At 43.0% G+C, this 17,392-nt stretch overlaps 1 protein-coding gene across 3 annotated transcripts in view; it reads left to right on the forward strand.

The window, feature by feature from the left end:
- LOC114864546 (GDNF family receptor alpha-1-like) overlaps positions 1–17,392 on the forward strand; it is a 31,206-nt gene that overhangs the window by 5,775 nt on the left and 8,039 nt on the right. For all 3 annotated transcript variants that reach the window (XM_055512504.1, XM_029165425.2, XM_029165424.2), the window contains exons 2-7: positions 6,506–6,802; positions 11,345–11,416; positions 11,698–12,052; positions 13,102–13,211; positions 15,003–15,137; positions 15,906–16,042. In XM_055512504.1, coding sequence (XP_055368479.1) covers positions 6,506–6,802; positions 11,345–11,416; positions 11,698–12,052; positions 13,102–13,211; positions 15,003–15,137; positions 15,906–16,042 — 1,106 coding nt within the window. The remainder of the gene's footprint in view (positions 1–6,505; positions 6,803–11,344; positions 11,417–11,697; positions 12,053–13,101; positions 13,212–15,002; positions 15,138–15,905; positions 16,043–17,392) is intronic.

Here is a 17,392-nt window from a genome sequence, read left to right on the forward strand (position 1 = left end):
GGAAACACCTCCCAAGGTGGTAGAGAACGAGCGAGCCAAGATCCTGTGGGACTTCCAGATCCAGACTGACAGAATGGTAATGGCGAACCAACCAGACATTGTGGTGGTGGACAAAGAGCAGAGGAAAGCCGTAGTGGTGGATGTGGCAATACCAAGCGATGGCAACATCAGGAAAAAGGAACATGAGAAACTAGAGAAATACCAAGGGCTCAGAGAAGAACTGGAGAAGGCTTGGAAGGTGAAGGCCACAGTGGTGCCTGTGGTGATCGGAGCACTAGGGGCTGTGACCCCCAAACTGGAGGAGTGGCTACAACAGATCCCTGGAAAAACATCCGAAATCTCAGTCCAGAAAAGTGCAGTCCTAGGAACAGCAAGGATACTGCGCAGAACCCTCAAGCTCCCTGGCCTCTGGTAGAGGACCCGAGCTTGGAAAGTGGATGAGACCACCCGCGGAGGGTGAGAATAGAGTGTGTGTATATATATATATATATATATATATATATATATATATATATATATATATATATATATATATATATATATATATATATATATTCTTATATTTTTTTTCCAGAGGTTTAAAGAGACTAATTCTCTACATTGCATATTCATTGTCTTTCCATTTTTCCCAACATTTGAATATAAATAAAAGATTTTCTGAAAGTTAATCTGAAACCTCATGCATTTGTATCTGAAGCTTTTTAGGTTGAGTTGCTGTACCAGTCTCCCACAGCCTGCAAGAGGTTAACTATACAGTTTTAGATTTGCTCAGAAGCCGGGACGTGGTGCTGATTCTTGATCTTGTCGCTTTATCTGCACTTGTAGTTGCAGTTGTTAATTGTGTCGCGTCCCAGTTCATGCTGTGATTTCAACTAAGGAGCCTTTTCTGTTTTTATGGACAGAAAATCAGTCATCACATCAATAATTACATACTATAATGGCTGAATTTCATTGTCACACTTACTGTCACACTTACGCTAAACAGTTACAGTAGCTTTCTTTTACCCACTTGGACCCAACTAATAGGGCTACTGGCCCAAAGAGCCAGCTCCTGTCTAGCTCTGACTTTTCTGTGCTGAATATAGATGGAGATATTTGCACAGAGAGAAGAATAGGGGCTGATAGCACCAGCTTAGGGCTGTGATCAGGTGAGTTTGTGCAGTGGAATCACAGTGTTGATTACTGATGCCACACTCTGTGCTGTACACTAATCCAGCAGCTCTCACAGTAAAGCCTGTGGCACAGTGTAAAGACAAGTAGAAGCTGGTGCTTTTATTTTTGGTAATTATTTATTAATGCTTCAGAATTAATACTGATTTTATTATGTTGAGTATTAATCCATTGAGCTCTGCATATGGTGGAGATTTGAGGAAATATTTTACTGTAAATTTATAATCAATAATTAATTTCTCATCAAATGAAGGCAGAGCAGCAGCAGCTCAGAAGGACCAGGATGTTAATAAATTGTCTTTTTCATGATGTTACATTACTTCTGAGAACAGCAACCCACACTGTGTATGGATCTGACATCACAGCACATTCAGTCCTGCTGTAGCTAAACCATCAATGTCTCACATACAGATTATTGAAGCTTCAGACCTATGGGGTGCCGAATGTAAAAGGAGCACCTATAACTAGTTTTCTCACATTTAACTAAATGACACAACATATTTTCTCACATTTAGTTAAATGTGCAAAAGTCTAAATGTAAATGTTAAATGTAAATGTTAAATGTAAATGTTAAATGATCGAACTGAATATTTAAGTAGACTCCACCCCCTATGATCCTAGATCAGTGACGCAGACTCAAACACCTTAAACAGTATGCATAGCTCCGCCCACATCTGACTCTGGATCGGTGGACGACAATACTGGAGAGAAGCCTGAAGTCGAAGCCATCATGGCCGTCAGCCCCGACTCCCTCCCGTTAGCGGAGATTGAACGGGCTTTAACGGCAAGGTGTGCGGGCTGAGGCTCCGCTTCAAACTGCTGTTCTGTCGTAAACACCATTAATGGGGAGTTAAGTAGGTTTAAATAGAATTTTTCTGTGGCGCCGGTGGAGAATTAGTTAGCTAACTTTACTAGCTAGCCGAAGTTAGGTCCAGGCTAAAAACAAAAGTTTCCAGATCAGATGTGGGCGGGGTTTGCGCGCACTGTTTGAGGTGTTTGATTTTGCGTCTCTGATCTGAGACCAGCGCTGTTTGAGGGTAGGGGTGGAGTCTACTTGCACATTAATGAATATTCAGTCTTGCACTCGGCGATCATTTAACATTTACATTTAACATTTACATTTAACATTTACATTTTACATTTTACATTTTACATTTACATTTACATTTAACATTTAACATTTAACATTTACATTTAACATTTAACATTTACATTTAACATTTAACATTTAACATTTAACATTTATATTTAGACTTTTGCACATTTGACTAAATGTGAGAAAACGTGTCATTGAGTTAAATGTGAGAAAACTACATAATACATCTGTTGTAGCAATAGACCTATTAGCCTACTTTTTATTCACTAGTACATCAATATCCATGCAAATATACTGTACCTGCTTCTTTGAGACCAGGAAATGAGCACATTTGAAGGGCAGTTGACTTTACTTTGTTGAAGCTGAAGCAGATGAAACCCTTTTTTTGTTTTTCTAAACTGTCTTGTGTGTAATATTTGCAGCAATTAAGATTAAATTTCACATTTTTCTTCTGTTGGTCAATCACTGAGACCAAAGTAAGAGTGGCAGGAAATTATTTTTTCTTTATTCTAATCATGAATTAATTAGATTTGCTAATCAACAATCAAAGCAACCTGTGTGAACTTTTGCCATCATAATGCTACATCTTAAAAATGCCTGGAGGGAATGTCATTATACTGTATTTGCCAAAAACGTCCACTTTCATGGATGAGCTGATTAGAACATTTCACCCAAATTTTTGTAATTACTGTCAATTTCCCCATATTATATCCTAATACATAAGAAATAAAATAAGTCTTATAATAATAAAAAAACTGCTGATGTTGTTGACCTTAACATGATGCCATGCAGGTTGTATTTTTAATTCAGTTGTGCCAGTCTAGTGTTTCTGTGTTGGGCATTGATATTTATTTTCGAAATAATTTCAATCAAACAGAATTGCACAAAAATAGTTTTTATAACTAATTTCTAAAGATACTAAGGATTTCACAAGGCTGCAAAATGACTGGGACAACAAAGGAAGAAGGTGGTCAAAAGATTTATTTAGTTTAATAAATGAATGGAGCGTCTACTGGAAACATATAGTAGAAGGCTCCTAAATTTCACCTCCTTCAACAATAAATCTGTTGAAATGGAAACATATGAGACTAAGAAGAAATGACGTATCACAATATGTTTGGTGAGATGCGTGACCTCTATTTCCTGGAACAAGTTTGTGTGAATGGCTGCTTTCCTCTGAACGTTTCTCCAGACTTTTGCAGCAGATGGTTCAGTAAATGTTAATGAGAAACTCCAGGAGCACTGGTGCTACTGCAGTCACAGTCAGAAAACAAACCTACTGTCCCCTGCGGATGACGAATCCTTTGAATCCTGTCAAAACTCAGACGTGTGCATTACATGTGCTTCTTTGATCCTCACCTAGAACAACAAGGCCAAACAATTTTACTTGCATGGCTAGTTCTCTTTGTAATCAGCCTGGTCCTACACTCTGTGACCTGCAACAGCAATAAAAAGGCAACAGATCACAGAGAGTGATGAGAGTGGATGCAACATGTACTGTAGACTAATCAGTCTTTACTGTTTTCTACTGTCTTTACTGTCAAGTTCACTAATATAAAAACAAAGTAATCTACAACAGCAGGTTAGTAAAACCTACAGCAAATTATAGTAGTTTATGGATACAAACATTAAGTTAACTTCTCTTTTTGAAATGTTGAAATCTCACTCAAATCAGGAGACTAAGTTTCTAAGAAATCAAAACCAAAAGTGATTAAAGGACTGTTCAGTGGTCTGTCCTGGAGCTGAAGCTGTGATGTTTTAATGAAGCGCTAGTTGACCATATACTGTAGAATCAAATTAAAGCTAAAAATAGATAAAATTCAAATAGGGCATATTGCTTTTAAGTGAGCACAGAGCCCGTGTTGGCTGTGAAACAGTACAGTCACTGGTCTCCAAGTATCTACAAGTAGAGATGAACTAAACTGCATTAGTTAAAGTTGTCCTGGGGAATTTAAGGCATCATATATACTGTATGTAATAACTGTACTTGTGTTTTGACCAGCTATATGCTGCTAATGGAATGTTAATGGAGGGCCATGTGACCCACTCATCTTTCTGATGTTCATAATTTGTACTACAGTACATGTAATTAAACTGTCAGGTGTGTAATACGAGGGGGTGGGGGGGGGGGGGGCTTCCTACATGAAGTGTTTACTTTACTCACTCTCCTCCTCATCCACTTCACCATCATGAAGGGCAACGTAATTCACTTAGGAGGATTGAGGAAGGAGAAGGTGGGCTGCAGGAGACATGACATCAGCCCCTCTTATCAGGAATCTGTTGTGATTGGATGCAGCAGCTGATTGGACAGATGTGATGTAGCCAACCTGGCCTCCATCTGTGTGTAGGAATGAAGGAGAATAGCTTTGAAAATCTTCTGTTGCCAACTGGAATTATATCACAGAAATGTAACTTCTGGATGCAAACAAATGTAATAAATAACGTAGATGATAATGTAACAAGATGCTGCTGTCACTAGTTTCAGAACAGGATCCAATACATTTCATATTTACTACAACTGCACTACAAGACAGTAGCTTTCACGGTCTGTAGGTTTTTACTTTAGCTCTGTTGTTATTGTCACGCTATAGAAAACAAACATCCAAGTTCTTTTGTAGTGTTCTGTTGGTTTTGTATCCATCCATCCATCCAGCCATCCAGCCAGCCAGCCAGCCAGCCAGCCAGCCAGCCAGCCAGCATCCCCATCACAGACAGACAACCATGCAAACACACTCACACCTGTGGGCAATCTAGAGTGACCAATGAACCTAATGCATGTTTTTGGGAGAAAGCTGGAGAACCCGAAGAGAACCCACCCGAACACCGGGGGAACATGCAAGCTCCACAAAGAAAGGCGCCGGGAATCAAACCCAGGATAGTGAGGCGACAGTGATACCCACCTACACCAACGTGCTGCTTGAACACAACCAAAGTAGCATTCTTATGCTAAGCAGCACAGGGTAGTAAAGTTACTTTGACTGGATACAACCTGATGAAGTACTTCATCAGGTACCAGACGTGTGAAGAACAGCTGACCCAGTGTGTGTCTGCTCTCTTGTGATGGGGAGCTGCGTCTGGTCAGAGTGCTGGTCGGGATCAAGTGGGCCTGGCTGTGTGTGGTTAGTGTTAGGTGTGCACTGTGGCTGGGATGCAGAGCTCCACAAAGGCTGTTTGTTCAGCCAACAATGTTTTATGTATGTGGTTAGTCTTTCATCAGCACACTCAGTATTCAATTTACATACTGGCTACTGATCCGGCACTGAATGTTAAGCTGTTTATGCTCTCTCAGCCACTTTATTCTGACACTGAGATGTGCGCGTGTGGAAGTCTGTGTGTGTCTCAGACAGATTGCTTTCCCCCCCCCCTGTGGTTGTGCAGTATTGTGTTCTGGTAATAATGATGGGTTCTGTGCCTCCCTGTCTCCCTCCCAGCAGGACTCACACATAAAAGGGTCTTTCTCTGGGCAGCCATGCACGTGTTTCTATGTGTTTCTATGTGTCTTCTGTGTGTGTGTGTGTGTGTGTGTGTGTGTGTGTGTGTGTGTGTGTGTGTGTGTGTGTGTGTGTGTGTGTGTGTGTGTGTGTGATTCTAAGAACATCATTTTCAGCAGTGCATGCTGATTGTGCCTCATACTGTGCGCGTGTCCAACCCATCAAGGTTCACATTGGTACGCACTCTTTCCCTCTCTGCCTCTACCTCTCTCGCTCACTCCTTCGCTCCCACCTCTCCGTTTTTCCATCTATCTTTCCGTTTCCCTATTTCTCCTCCCTGTATGACATTTCTGCTGTCCTCAGACAACTTCACTGCACTTCCCCAGTGCATATCAGCTATTGGATTTTACCAGGGGAGCTGCTCCTTTGTGCTATTGCAAATTGAGGCAGCCACACTTCACAAAACAATACTTCATCTTGGAGAAACTTTGAGGTGCACACAAGCACTGTAATAAATAAATAAATGAGAATGAGTCCAGATCGCCATGCTGACCAGCTGTGTGTTTTGTCCCTGTTCACTGGCATTAACTCAGGGTTTGGGTCTTTGGGTCTTTTTACACCTTGGAATTAACTGATTTTAATCTTAAACAACAGCATTCTTTCTCTTTCTGTGGCCATACAAACATGTTCACTGCTATCTGTCCAGTGCTAACTCTTTCAGCTTTGGAAAGTATTCTTCTCTTGCACACAGTCCAGGAGTACCTATTCACTTTCAAGCCCTAATGCAACCTCCTTTGTTCTGTCATAGGTGTGTTGGAATCCTCGGCATCCATCTACCCTTTACCTTCTTCCCCCACTGACTGTGTTGAAGCTCATCGGGTGTGTTCAGCCGATCCCCAATGCCAAGCTTTGTACCGGGGTTTGGAACTGTGTGCGGACGATGCAGAGGTGTCCCCACTGGTGGAGCAGGTGGCGGCCGAGTGCCTGGAGAGACAGGACGCTCTGTTGGCCAAACACCCAGCTCTGCTGATGTGCAAGTGTCACCGTGGCCTTCGCAGGGAGGAGCAGTGCCTGCACATTTACTGGAGGGTGCGTCTTCAGCCAGGTCAGTCAGTGCTGTGGTGGGGGCATTACTCCCAGCTCCTTAATTAGCATTTTGATCTGCGATGTTACAAAAGTTACCAAGTATAATGATCCAGTTATTCCCATGCAGTGATTTGTTAGCTTTAGTTTTGTTAGGTGCTATGAGCCATGGTTTAATTCTTATAATTTATGAATAAATTAGGGCAAACAATGGGCTACTATGGATCCCCTTAGTGTACCATAGCGTGGGCAAGATTACTGGATAACTTAACTATACTTGTTACTAGAGTGGCACTATCGCCTTGGGATCATCATCATCATGCATGTCATCAGGTCAACATTTACTTCAGTGCCTTCTCACTACCACTGACATAACTCATTTTGCATTACCACCACAAGCCATGGTCATTTTAACAATATAAGACAATAACGTGACACACCTATCCCAGGAACATCAGTTCCATTTTTTTTAACATGACTTATTTAAAATAATGGGGGGGGGGGGTAATTCAGTTCACCCCTGCCGCCCAGTGATATCCATAGTGGTCCGGCGGTCGGTCATACCCCTGGTCCCTCCCCCTCATTAGTCATTATTCAATTCAAACTTGGGAGTGGGACCTGATAGAGACCGGCCGTGTCCAGTTCAGCGTTCTCTTGTGGCCAAGGGGCTATAAGAAGCCAAGCGGTCCTTGTGTAGCACCACCCTCCGACCACGTCCAGGCATTTTTACCCAGAAAACTACATGAGAAATCCATTCCAATATCTATCCGGGTCCTTGCCAATTAGGCATTAGTTTGGGGAAGAGTCTACGCTTGCGTTGTGGGCAGAAAAGCCACACCGAATCCCCCACAGACAGTTGGGGTCCATGTGCCTGGTGTCGTAGCACCTTTTCTGTTAGGCTTCAGCATTCTCCAGCGCCTCTTGCACCTGCTAATAAATGATCTCCATTTGTTCATCCAACTCGGATCCCCCTGCGATCTCTGGTTCCGGTGGAGCCCTGAAAACTAAATCCACTGTGGTTCTTAACCCCAGTGTGTCTAATGTTCGGTTGAACCGCTCTACTAAGCCGTCGCTCTGCGGATGAAGTGGGGTGGTTTGAGTTTTATTGATGCCCAAACGCCTGCACACTTCTTGAAACACTTTGATTTCAAAGTTGCGGCCTAATCACTATGTAGCTCGTGCGGAACTCCAAAACGAGCAAACATTTCGCCCACTAGCTTCTGCGCCATCGTAGCTGCACTCTGGTCGGAAACTGCATAGGCTTCAGTCTCTGGGAAAACGTCAACCCTGATTCATTCCATTGGAGTGCCCACAAGGTACTGTTGGAGCAGGGCTCTCGAACTGCTGGATCGGGCCTTTTTGTGCGGTACAAATATCGCAGCAGCGGACATGATGCTCCACTGCTTGACTATGCCCAAGACAGCGTCTGTCTCCTGATGCCGACGCAACCCCTCCTGTGTAAACCGACCGACTAAACACACGCTACATTAGTCTTTCAAAAGTGTCCGGTGCATTACACAGCACAAACTGCATTACCTTAACTTGCCAGTGCCCAGTGCCAATCGTAAATGCCGTTTTGGGGAGAGCTTCTGGAGCCAACTCTACTTGCCAGTAGCCACTGCGGAGATCCAGCGAACTAAACCAGCTGGATCCCCCCACATCGTCAAGAGCGTCATCGATTTTGAATAGCAGATAGCAGTCCTTTTTAGTCACCGCATTTATTTTGAGAAAATCAATGCACGGCCGCCAACCCCTTGTTTTCTTTGTTACCATTACCATCGGTGCGGCACAGGGACTGTATCATTGGTTCAATGATGCCACTTGTTGCCATTTTTTATGGACTCCATTGCTGCTTCTCTTTTATGAAGTGGCAATCTGTGTGCCCTCAGTCTGATGGGAGTAGCGTCTCCTGTGTCTCTATTGTGCTACACTAACCTTGTTGTTGTGCACTCCACTTCGTCAGCCACAAAGTTCATAATCTCTAGTAGCAACTCAGCATGTTGTTCACTCTGCAGTACATCCAGTTCAGTTCCTCCACCGCAGCCACCGTCTCCGCTGAGAACACTGCTCGGGTGCGTTGCGCTGGGGCTCTGCTGCGTCACTCTGTTCTGGGGCTCCGGTTTGGCATGCCCTCGATGTCGTGGAGCCCGTCCTGTGGCTACCATCTCCTCTCAATGTTCTTCCGGGGCTCTGCTGCCTGGCTGTCCCGGATTCCTTCGCTTCTCTGCAGTCTAGTTTTCTGGTCACGGTCTCTGTGCTGAGGTGTAATGCAGCCCCGTGTAGATTAACACATGCCTCCCGGCTAGCATGAAGCTCTAGTCCTACGATGTAGTCCTCGTGAATTTCCGCTAACCAAAATTTGTGGTCCACTACTAGTTCTCCCACCGCCCATGTCAAAGACTTCTTTCCAGGCATGACAGTCTTTTCAAAGTTCCCTTTTTACTAAACAAATTGTGGACCCTGTATTCACCAGGGCTCTACATTCTCTCAGCCTCTGAAGTCCATGTAAAGTTCTTTTGTGGACCCACAACGTCGTACCAGGGCTCATCGTTTGTGAGGTTCATTTCTAATTGGATTCCCCTGGCACCTCACTCTGCTTTTGTTTCCCCCGATGGCCTTGACAAACCTGTAAATGGACAATAATGTTCATTTAGGGCAGTAATGTTGTCTGTAAAGCCTGATTTTAGTTAACAGACTAACATTTACAGATCAGATTAGCTTTGGATAGAGAGTTTCCAGACATCTGGGACCTGTATGCCTAATACTGTGATATCACATCCACTATTCATTTGTAGTCGTAAACAGGAATTCATGCATAAAAGTTTAATATGTATATGTTCAGTGAATACAGTTCAGTGATACATAGATTGTATGAAAGGAAGACGTACACACCCCAGCAGTAGCACACACACAGAGTGGACTCTTCTCCCCTGTGGCCTATTAGTCAGCAGAGCATCAGTGTAATTACACAGTCTTCGGTTCTGGCACGGCTGCTGCTCTAGCGTGTCATTACCATAAATATATAGACTCCAATAGGATTTACATACATAAACACTTTACATGCCATTACATTCTTGATAGACTTTTTACTTTAGAGGGTGTTTCGATCATTCCAACAACAAACATCTGTACAGTATGTTTGTTAATTACAGATGAGCTGTAGACTGCCTCCTCCTTGGTCTCGTCCACAGTGATGAGCTTTGCTTCGCTATCATAAAATTGTCCACTATCTCTAAATGTACATCGAGACAATGAGCAAAATGTTACCTAAGCTTAATTAAAAAGGATACCTGAACTGATCAGCTGGGGCCCAAACGCTCAGCTTATCTGTAGACGCTTTAAGCTCTCCCTCATTTGGACTCAACATTTTACGGCTTTGTTGTGGTGTGTAGTTGAGTCATTCAGCAGGTCCAGTACATTATTCTACTGTACTTCATGAACACACTGGAGGAATTACATTTTGTCTACTGAGGCAAAACTATTGATGTTGATCAGTCAGTTCAATATTTGACATTTTAGCTCTACAATTATTGTAGTAATTGGTTGTATTGGTGGTACTGGTTGTATTGGTTTCATTGCTGGTATTGGTGGTACTGGTGGCACTGGTATACAGTATTAGCGCATGCAACCATGACTGCAGATATACTACTGTATGTGGTGAGCATAAAGAACTGTCCTCCAACAAGTTGGGCTGCTTGTCTCCTACTGCATGCGTTTGTAACGCTGGTGGAGGCTGATAGCAGAGACAACATCAAACAAGTTCCAGAAAGGCTCAATAATCTGCAAAGCCAAAGCTGGTGCTCACTATAGTCACCACTCATACACTCATGGCTATGTGGTGATTGTTGTGTTGTTGTTCAGCTGTGAGATAAAGTGACCCCTCCCGCACACGAAAAATTAAATGAATATAATCTTATTTCTAAATGGAGCATTAAACAACCTTATTGTTACTATTTGATGCTAAAGTATGAATGAAAAGCTGCATATGCAGGTTCATTGGTGAGCTTTACTGCAGGGGATGCCACAGCAAGGACTTTGTTCTCCTAATTAGCTTTGTGAAGTAAATGTCACTCCAGTACAATGAACTGACAGTAAATACAAAGAGATACAGGAAGGAAAATCCCAGGATGGTTGACTGTACAGCAGCGTCATTCTGTGTCTTACTGGTACCTCCGCCTCTGATTGTGTCACACTCCTGAGTTGTGATATTCTGAACTGCTTGGTGATGTCCAAGAAACAAACTACAGCTAAATGAGATGTGTGATTACGTCTGTAGTTTTAAATTTATATGTCTGCTACTAAAATCTTATCAAGGACAAATGCTGTCCTGATTCTTTTGATGGAATTAACATTATCTACTTAATTAGTGCATTTGCAGCTATGTGCTCTATGTTGAATAATGCTTGAACACTGGGAAAAGGGGAGAGGCAATTGATTTCAGTGTCTATAATAGTGACAGCTGCCATCCACGTCACTTGCAGTTTGATTGTCTTCATCTTACATTTGTTTCCTTCTCTCCTTGTAAATGACATGTGTGTTGCTTGCATGTGTTCTTTTTCTCCAGGGGAGGATGAATTGGAAATATCACCCTATGATGACACACAAATGGATACTCGCATGGCTTCTTTAGTGGCAGGTAACACACTGCAGCATTCACACACGAGCCTGGAAGGATGATGGTTATGAGGATAGTCAGAGGTTATACTTCTAACTAGGTTCTTGTACTTCCTACTCTAAGTCTAACCAGTAAGTTGGTGTTAGTTGTGACTGTGACTTGGCTTTTCTTCCAAACTGTGTAAAGTACGTCATTCTAGTTCTGTGCTAAAGATTCTGTTAGAGGTCCACCACTCCTGTCATATGTTGTGCACACACATTTCATTTGAGTTTGGCTAATTTGTCTTTTCCTCACCAATTTAGCCTCAACTTTCCTGCAGCTGGACAGTGAGAACCAGTGCCTGAAGGCAGCACAGGACTGCAGCCTGTTTGAGAAGTGCAGTTCCCTACGATCGGAGTATGTTCTGGCCTGCACCAAGATGACTGCCGGGTCCACCCGCTGCAATCAGCACAAATGCCACCGTACTCTCCGGAGGTTCCTGGAGCGCGTACCTGAGGAGTACAGCTTAGGTGTCCTGTTCTGCCCCTGCACCAACACTCTGTGTGGTGAGAGGAGGAGGAAGACCATCGTCCCCTCCTGTTCCTATGAGGACATGGAGGGACACCAAGCCAACTGCCTCCACCTGCAGAGCTTCTGCCGTAGGGACGACCTCTGCAGGTCAGTCATGGCTCAACACAACTGTGTGGTGCTGATACAAACTAGTAATCATAACATGGTCTTATTGTGAAGTGATAGTATCATGTTTTTAGGTGAGCTTAATGTTAACAAGATAATCCATGATAATCAGACTATACTGTAAAGAGTCTAGATTTTGTGCGGCATTACATTCAGACAAGCTCTGTGCTTAGGGTTATAAACAAATATCACTTTGGATTTGTTAGTAGAGCTGCATATTTCAGCACCTGTGCTAGGCTCCAAGTGTGTTCAGTGCTTCTCTGGTGTGGCCGTCGTGTGACCCTACTCCGAGGAACACACCTGACAAGTGTTTTGGGTCTGTACGATCTATGAGATCATAGAGTCAATATGCGATAGTTTTCACATCTCTTTTAATTACAAACTTGATGTTTTGATTGATGCACACATCACCATCAACTGTTTCTTCTCATAACTGGTTGACTTCTCCTCTTTGTCAATCACGTCATTGGCTGCTGAAGGGGCATCAAAGCTGAAATAAACAACATGATCAAACATGCCCCTGCTGCTGTGTTCAAGTGATGTCAGATATCAGAGTTGAAAAACCACCCTTAAGGAAACAAACACACACAAATGTGACACTGTGGTACGTTCTGAGCGCATAGAATTGTTTTGTTTTAAATGCACTTTTTAAAGTTGATTTTTTTAATCCAGAGATGATCTTTAAAGATTTTTAAAGTTGTTCTTGGTTGGTTGTACGATGGTTAGGATCAAACTACAACATTTCTTTATTTCCCATCTGGCAACACATTTGGTCTCTACTGTCATGTCTTAATACTGGTTAAACTGCCCTCTCCAGAAAACTCCTGCATCCTTTCTCTGGTAACAGCATATATGACATAATGTAAAAAAGTATTGTTTGACTGAGAGTGTCAAGAGTGTCTACAATTGGACCTATGCCAAAATAGCAGGAAATGACAGAAAAAGGCAAAAAAAGTAGTAAATTGTGTCAATACGTGATATGAAGAAAATCTGAATTTTGCTCATTTTGTGTTGGATTGTGTGGTTTCTAGGTCTAGACTGGCTGATTTTCTTAACAACTGCCAGCCGTCTCCTGTGACTACCAGCAGCTGTCTCAAGGACTCAGCAGGCCTCTGTCTTCGAGCCTACGCTGGACTCATAGGTATGACATGGACAATGGGAGGGAAAGGAACAAGTGGTTTATGAGTGACATAACTTACTCACATGGCACATTGCAAGTTTGTTTGATGAAATCTCTACAATCTTTATGCTTTGTGGTTTAATCTATTGAATGATATTGCTATTGAATGTAGTGTTGAATTTATATAGCACCTTCACTTAGGTAGCTGGGGAGCACAGACTTTCAGCACCTTTGCACTGAATCCATCAGGCCCTGCAGTGTCTGTACAGTGGTGTGGGCTTCACCAAGCACTGAAATAATAAGTTCTGTTGAAATAAGTTCTCAAACTCATGCAACTACTGTAGGGAATAGCACTGCAACCCATTATGCCAATATTCCACATGCCACCTACTAAGAAGCCATTATGCAGTCTAGCTCAGCTTTAATCTATTCAGCAGAACAATGAAAAAACACAAATTTTAGATGCCGTAAAAAATTGTTTATTTTATGCACATACACAGACACATCAATTGTGTGTTGTTGTTCTTAATAATTTAGCAGTGACAATTGTTTTAATATTTAAATTATAGTCTAAATTTAGTTACTAGACAAATCCAGGAATGACAAGTGGCAGCAACTGTACATAGACCTAATAGCTAAGATGTTGGAACAAGGTGTAAAATATAAATAAGGTTGAAACTGAAACACTAGTTCCTTTAGAACCTGAGGCAGAAGGCATTCAAAGTTACTGCAAATGAAAACCAAATAGACAAGCATTTTATTTTGCCAGTGAAATGTGGAAGCAGCAGAGGTTCATCAATCTGCAATGCCACTTAACATTTTGTTGATATTTTTTAAATTGAAAAAAACCCTTTAATAATCAGGAGGAACATCTCACAAGTACAAGGGTCAAAACTGGATGTGCCCTCAGAAATTAGATATCACTGCATGGGCTCAGAAACACAGTTCATCCATGAAAAAGCCATGTGTGAACATGGTCCTGAAGCCCCAGATTCATTTTGAAAGCCCTGGAGACAAATTTTGTGGATGGCGTGTCCTGAAGAGCACAACCACAGAATGCATCTACGGGGGCTATGTGCCTATTAGCAAGTATCGTCAATGCGTAAATCTAGTGAGAAAAGAAGTGCTCCAGCACTCTACTGTATGCTTCCTCCATTGAAGGTTTTGGATAATTCAGCAACACAATGCTGAATCGCATACAGAAGCATGTCTTCACAGGAGAGAACATCTGGAGCGTCATCATGACGCGACAAACCTCACAAACTGTGGAGCAGCTGAAGTCCTACATCAGACACGAATGAGACGATTTTCCTCTCCTAAAACTTAAGCTTATTTACAGTACAGCATGAAGCAAGTGGTATCTGTAGTAGATGGTGGCTAGGGCAGAACGTTCAGCATTCAGTTTGTGCCTAAATCTGACCGAGGATGGACAGACAGAGCAGAAGACAATGGGTAGAGAGGACAAGTGTGATGACAGAGATCAGGAGCCATGACAGTTGACAGATACAGTACATCTGCACTTCCTCTGACTCTAATCAGTGAATGACTCTCCCTCTGATGATCTGCAGAACAGATCTTTTCCTCCAGGCCTTCCATCATAATAGATGGTCAAAGCATCAAGTGTTTGTGTTTGCTGCATTAACTGTGTAGTGGTGGCTTCCAGTCTCCCTTCTGTTAACATCTTTGACTGACTGGTTTGACTGGTATAAATATTATCATTAATATGATTATGGTATTATTTTTATTATTATTGGTAGTAGTAGTAGTAGTAGTAGTAGTTGTAACTAAAGTTTGATGCCTTCTTGCCTGCAGGTACCATCATGACACCCAACTACATCAGTAACAGCTCTGCTGACGTGTCCCTGTGGTGCAACTGTGAAGGCAGTGGTAACCAGTGGCAAGAATGTTTGCGCCTGCAGCGTATGTTCACCCACAACCCCTGTCTGCGTGAGTACACACGGTTTACACACACCAGTTGGAAGCGAGAATACCTCCAACTATATATCATTCTAGAAAAAATAGAAAGTCAGAACACAAACCTCTAGCATATAGAATCTTACTACATTTAAGGATTTAATTAATTCAAATAAATGCCCTTAATGCAAAGCTTGATCATGTTTAGTCCTTTAATAGAAGCCTTTGGAGCTATGACATAATGCATGTTACTGTCCCATGATGCTCTACATACACCTTGGTGCGTATTGTTTGTACAATACCTCAATCACCATAAGGTCCCATTACAACTTTCTCTTCATTGTGTGATGTTAATACTGTACATGAATACCTGACCTAAGGCGACAGCATTAATGTGTCACCATCAGAGGACAAGCGAGTCAGAGGGAATTAAAAAATGGACAAGCTGTCTGAGTTCCTGGCTCCTGCAGAAATGTTCACAGCATGAAGCAAACACTGCCAACTACCAGCCACAGCCTTAGCATCCATAAGAGTCTTATTAGACTTTGTACCTGCAGCCGTGGGAGTAGTGCCCTGTAGCTGTCACTCAGTCACAGCCGCTGTCAATAAGACTGTCGATACACACTGAGCCCGTACGTCCAAACACTAAATTCTGGATCGATGCTGTGATGCACTTCCCATAAAGCTTGGTGATTTATCAAGCTGACGGCTCAAACGATAAAGCTACCAAATAGGTTCACGCCCACACACACACACACACACACACACACACACTGAAGGGGCTGTGTCTCCTACCTGCAGGTAACTCTATCAGCTGGATGGGCAGCCCCGGCTCTTTGCCTGTAGACATCACGCCTGCTCCTGCTCCCAGACCCTCCCCGTTGGTTCAGGAGGACGAGCAGCTGCTCAACAACCACCTTCCTGAGCACAACGTCAGAGTGAGTACAGCTCAGCGTGTTAATTGCCTACACATTTCAAATACCCTTTCAAGAAAAAGAAGTCGGGGAACCTGGAGAAAACTCACGCGAACACGGGGAGAACAGGCATACTGGGGACCATGAATGTGTGTACTAACTTCATCCATTTTTGATGAGCTAGAAACAACAATCATCACCGAGAGTGGCTGTTACAGTTCCTAGTTTGACTGTCTTTCATCCCCTGGTAAAAGAGAGGTCTGGAGGGTCAAAGCTGTAAAACTCTATTGAGCAGCTTAGTAAACACAGGGAGAACCCAACAGGTCCCAAACCAAACACGACTTACTGTTGTCATCAGAGCCTCATGGGCTCCTGTCCTGCTGTCCTGCTTCCCTGCTCCTTTAGTCCCCTTTATTGGGTGTGTCACTTAGCTGCAAATTGACTAAACACACCTGGTCAAGGTAATCAGTATTAGCTGGGACAGGGAGAGTTGGAAAATCAGCAGGAGAACAGCCCTCATGGACTGAATTTGGACACCCCTGAATTAGACGCATGTTGCTTTATACTGTAGGTGGGTGGGAAGAGGATGAAGGTTGAACAAACAAAATGTCTAGCTGTCCTGACTTTCTCCCTCCCAACCAGCCAGACTTCACTCAGTCTGTGGCTCAGAGTCAAGTTCTGGCTCAGTGATGTGGGCCAGTAACAGACATACATACTGGGGACACATATGTTTTGAGAGCACTATAGCTCCTGGCTGCCCTTGTTCAACACTGCCCATTAAATACGGTCCAATCCAATCATGGTTCTGGCTACTCTAACCTTGGCCCGGCCACTATCTGCCGTGGCTGTGGCTCCCTGACTCCCAGCATGCCTCACTGTCAGAGATAATCTGGGCTGCCAGAAAAGAGGGGATTCCAGCTCTCTCTCTCTATCTTTCACTCACTCTTTCTCTCCCTTACTGTCCTGTCTGTATGTCTCTGCCAATGAGCGGATTCGATGAGGTGATGGTTGGAAGCAGTGCTTCAGTCAGGCTTCATTAGTATGAATTTATTCATGTCCATATGCCCTCCCTCAGTTCCTACATCATTCATCTTTCCTGTTCTCACTTGGTTTAGTCTTGCATCCTTTGCTTCCCCCTGTTCCTCCTCTGTCCAGCCTGCACCAGGTCTCCTCACCTTTTCCACACTCAGCTGTTCTGCATGTGTCTCCAAGCAGCTTCTGCTTGTTTCTTTAAAGTCATTTTTACAGAATTTTGAAGCTATAAATCCATAAATACAAGTCAAACACACCACCACTATGACAATGAGCCCTGTTGTGTTGTCAGAGGTACTGTGATTTACAAAGCAATAATAATTTACAGTTGGATGTGAGTCA

Source organism: Betta splendens, chromosome 10, assembly GCF_900634795.4.
Source record: "Betta splendens chromosome 10, fBetSpl5.4, whole genome shotgun sequence".
Classification (NCBI taxonomy): domain Eukaryota; kingdom Metazoa; phylum Chordata; class Actinopteri; order Anabantiformes; family Osphronemidae; genus Betta; species Betta splendens.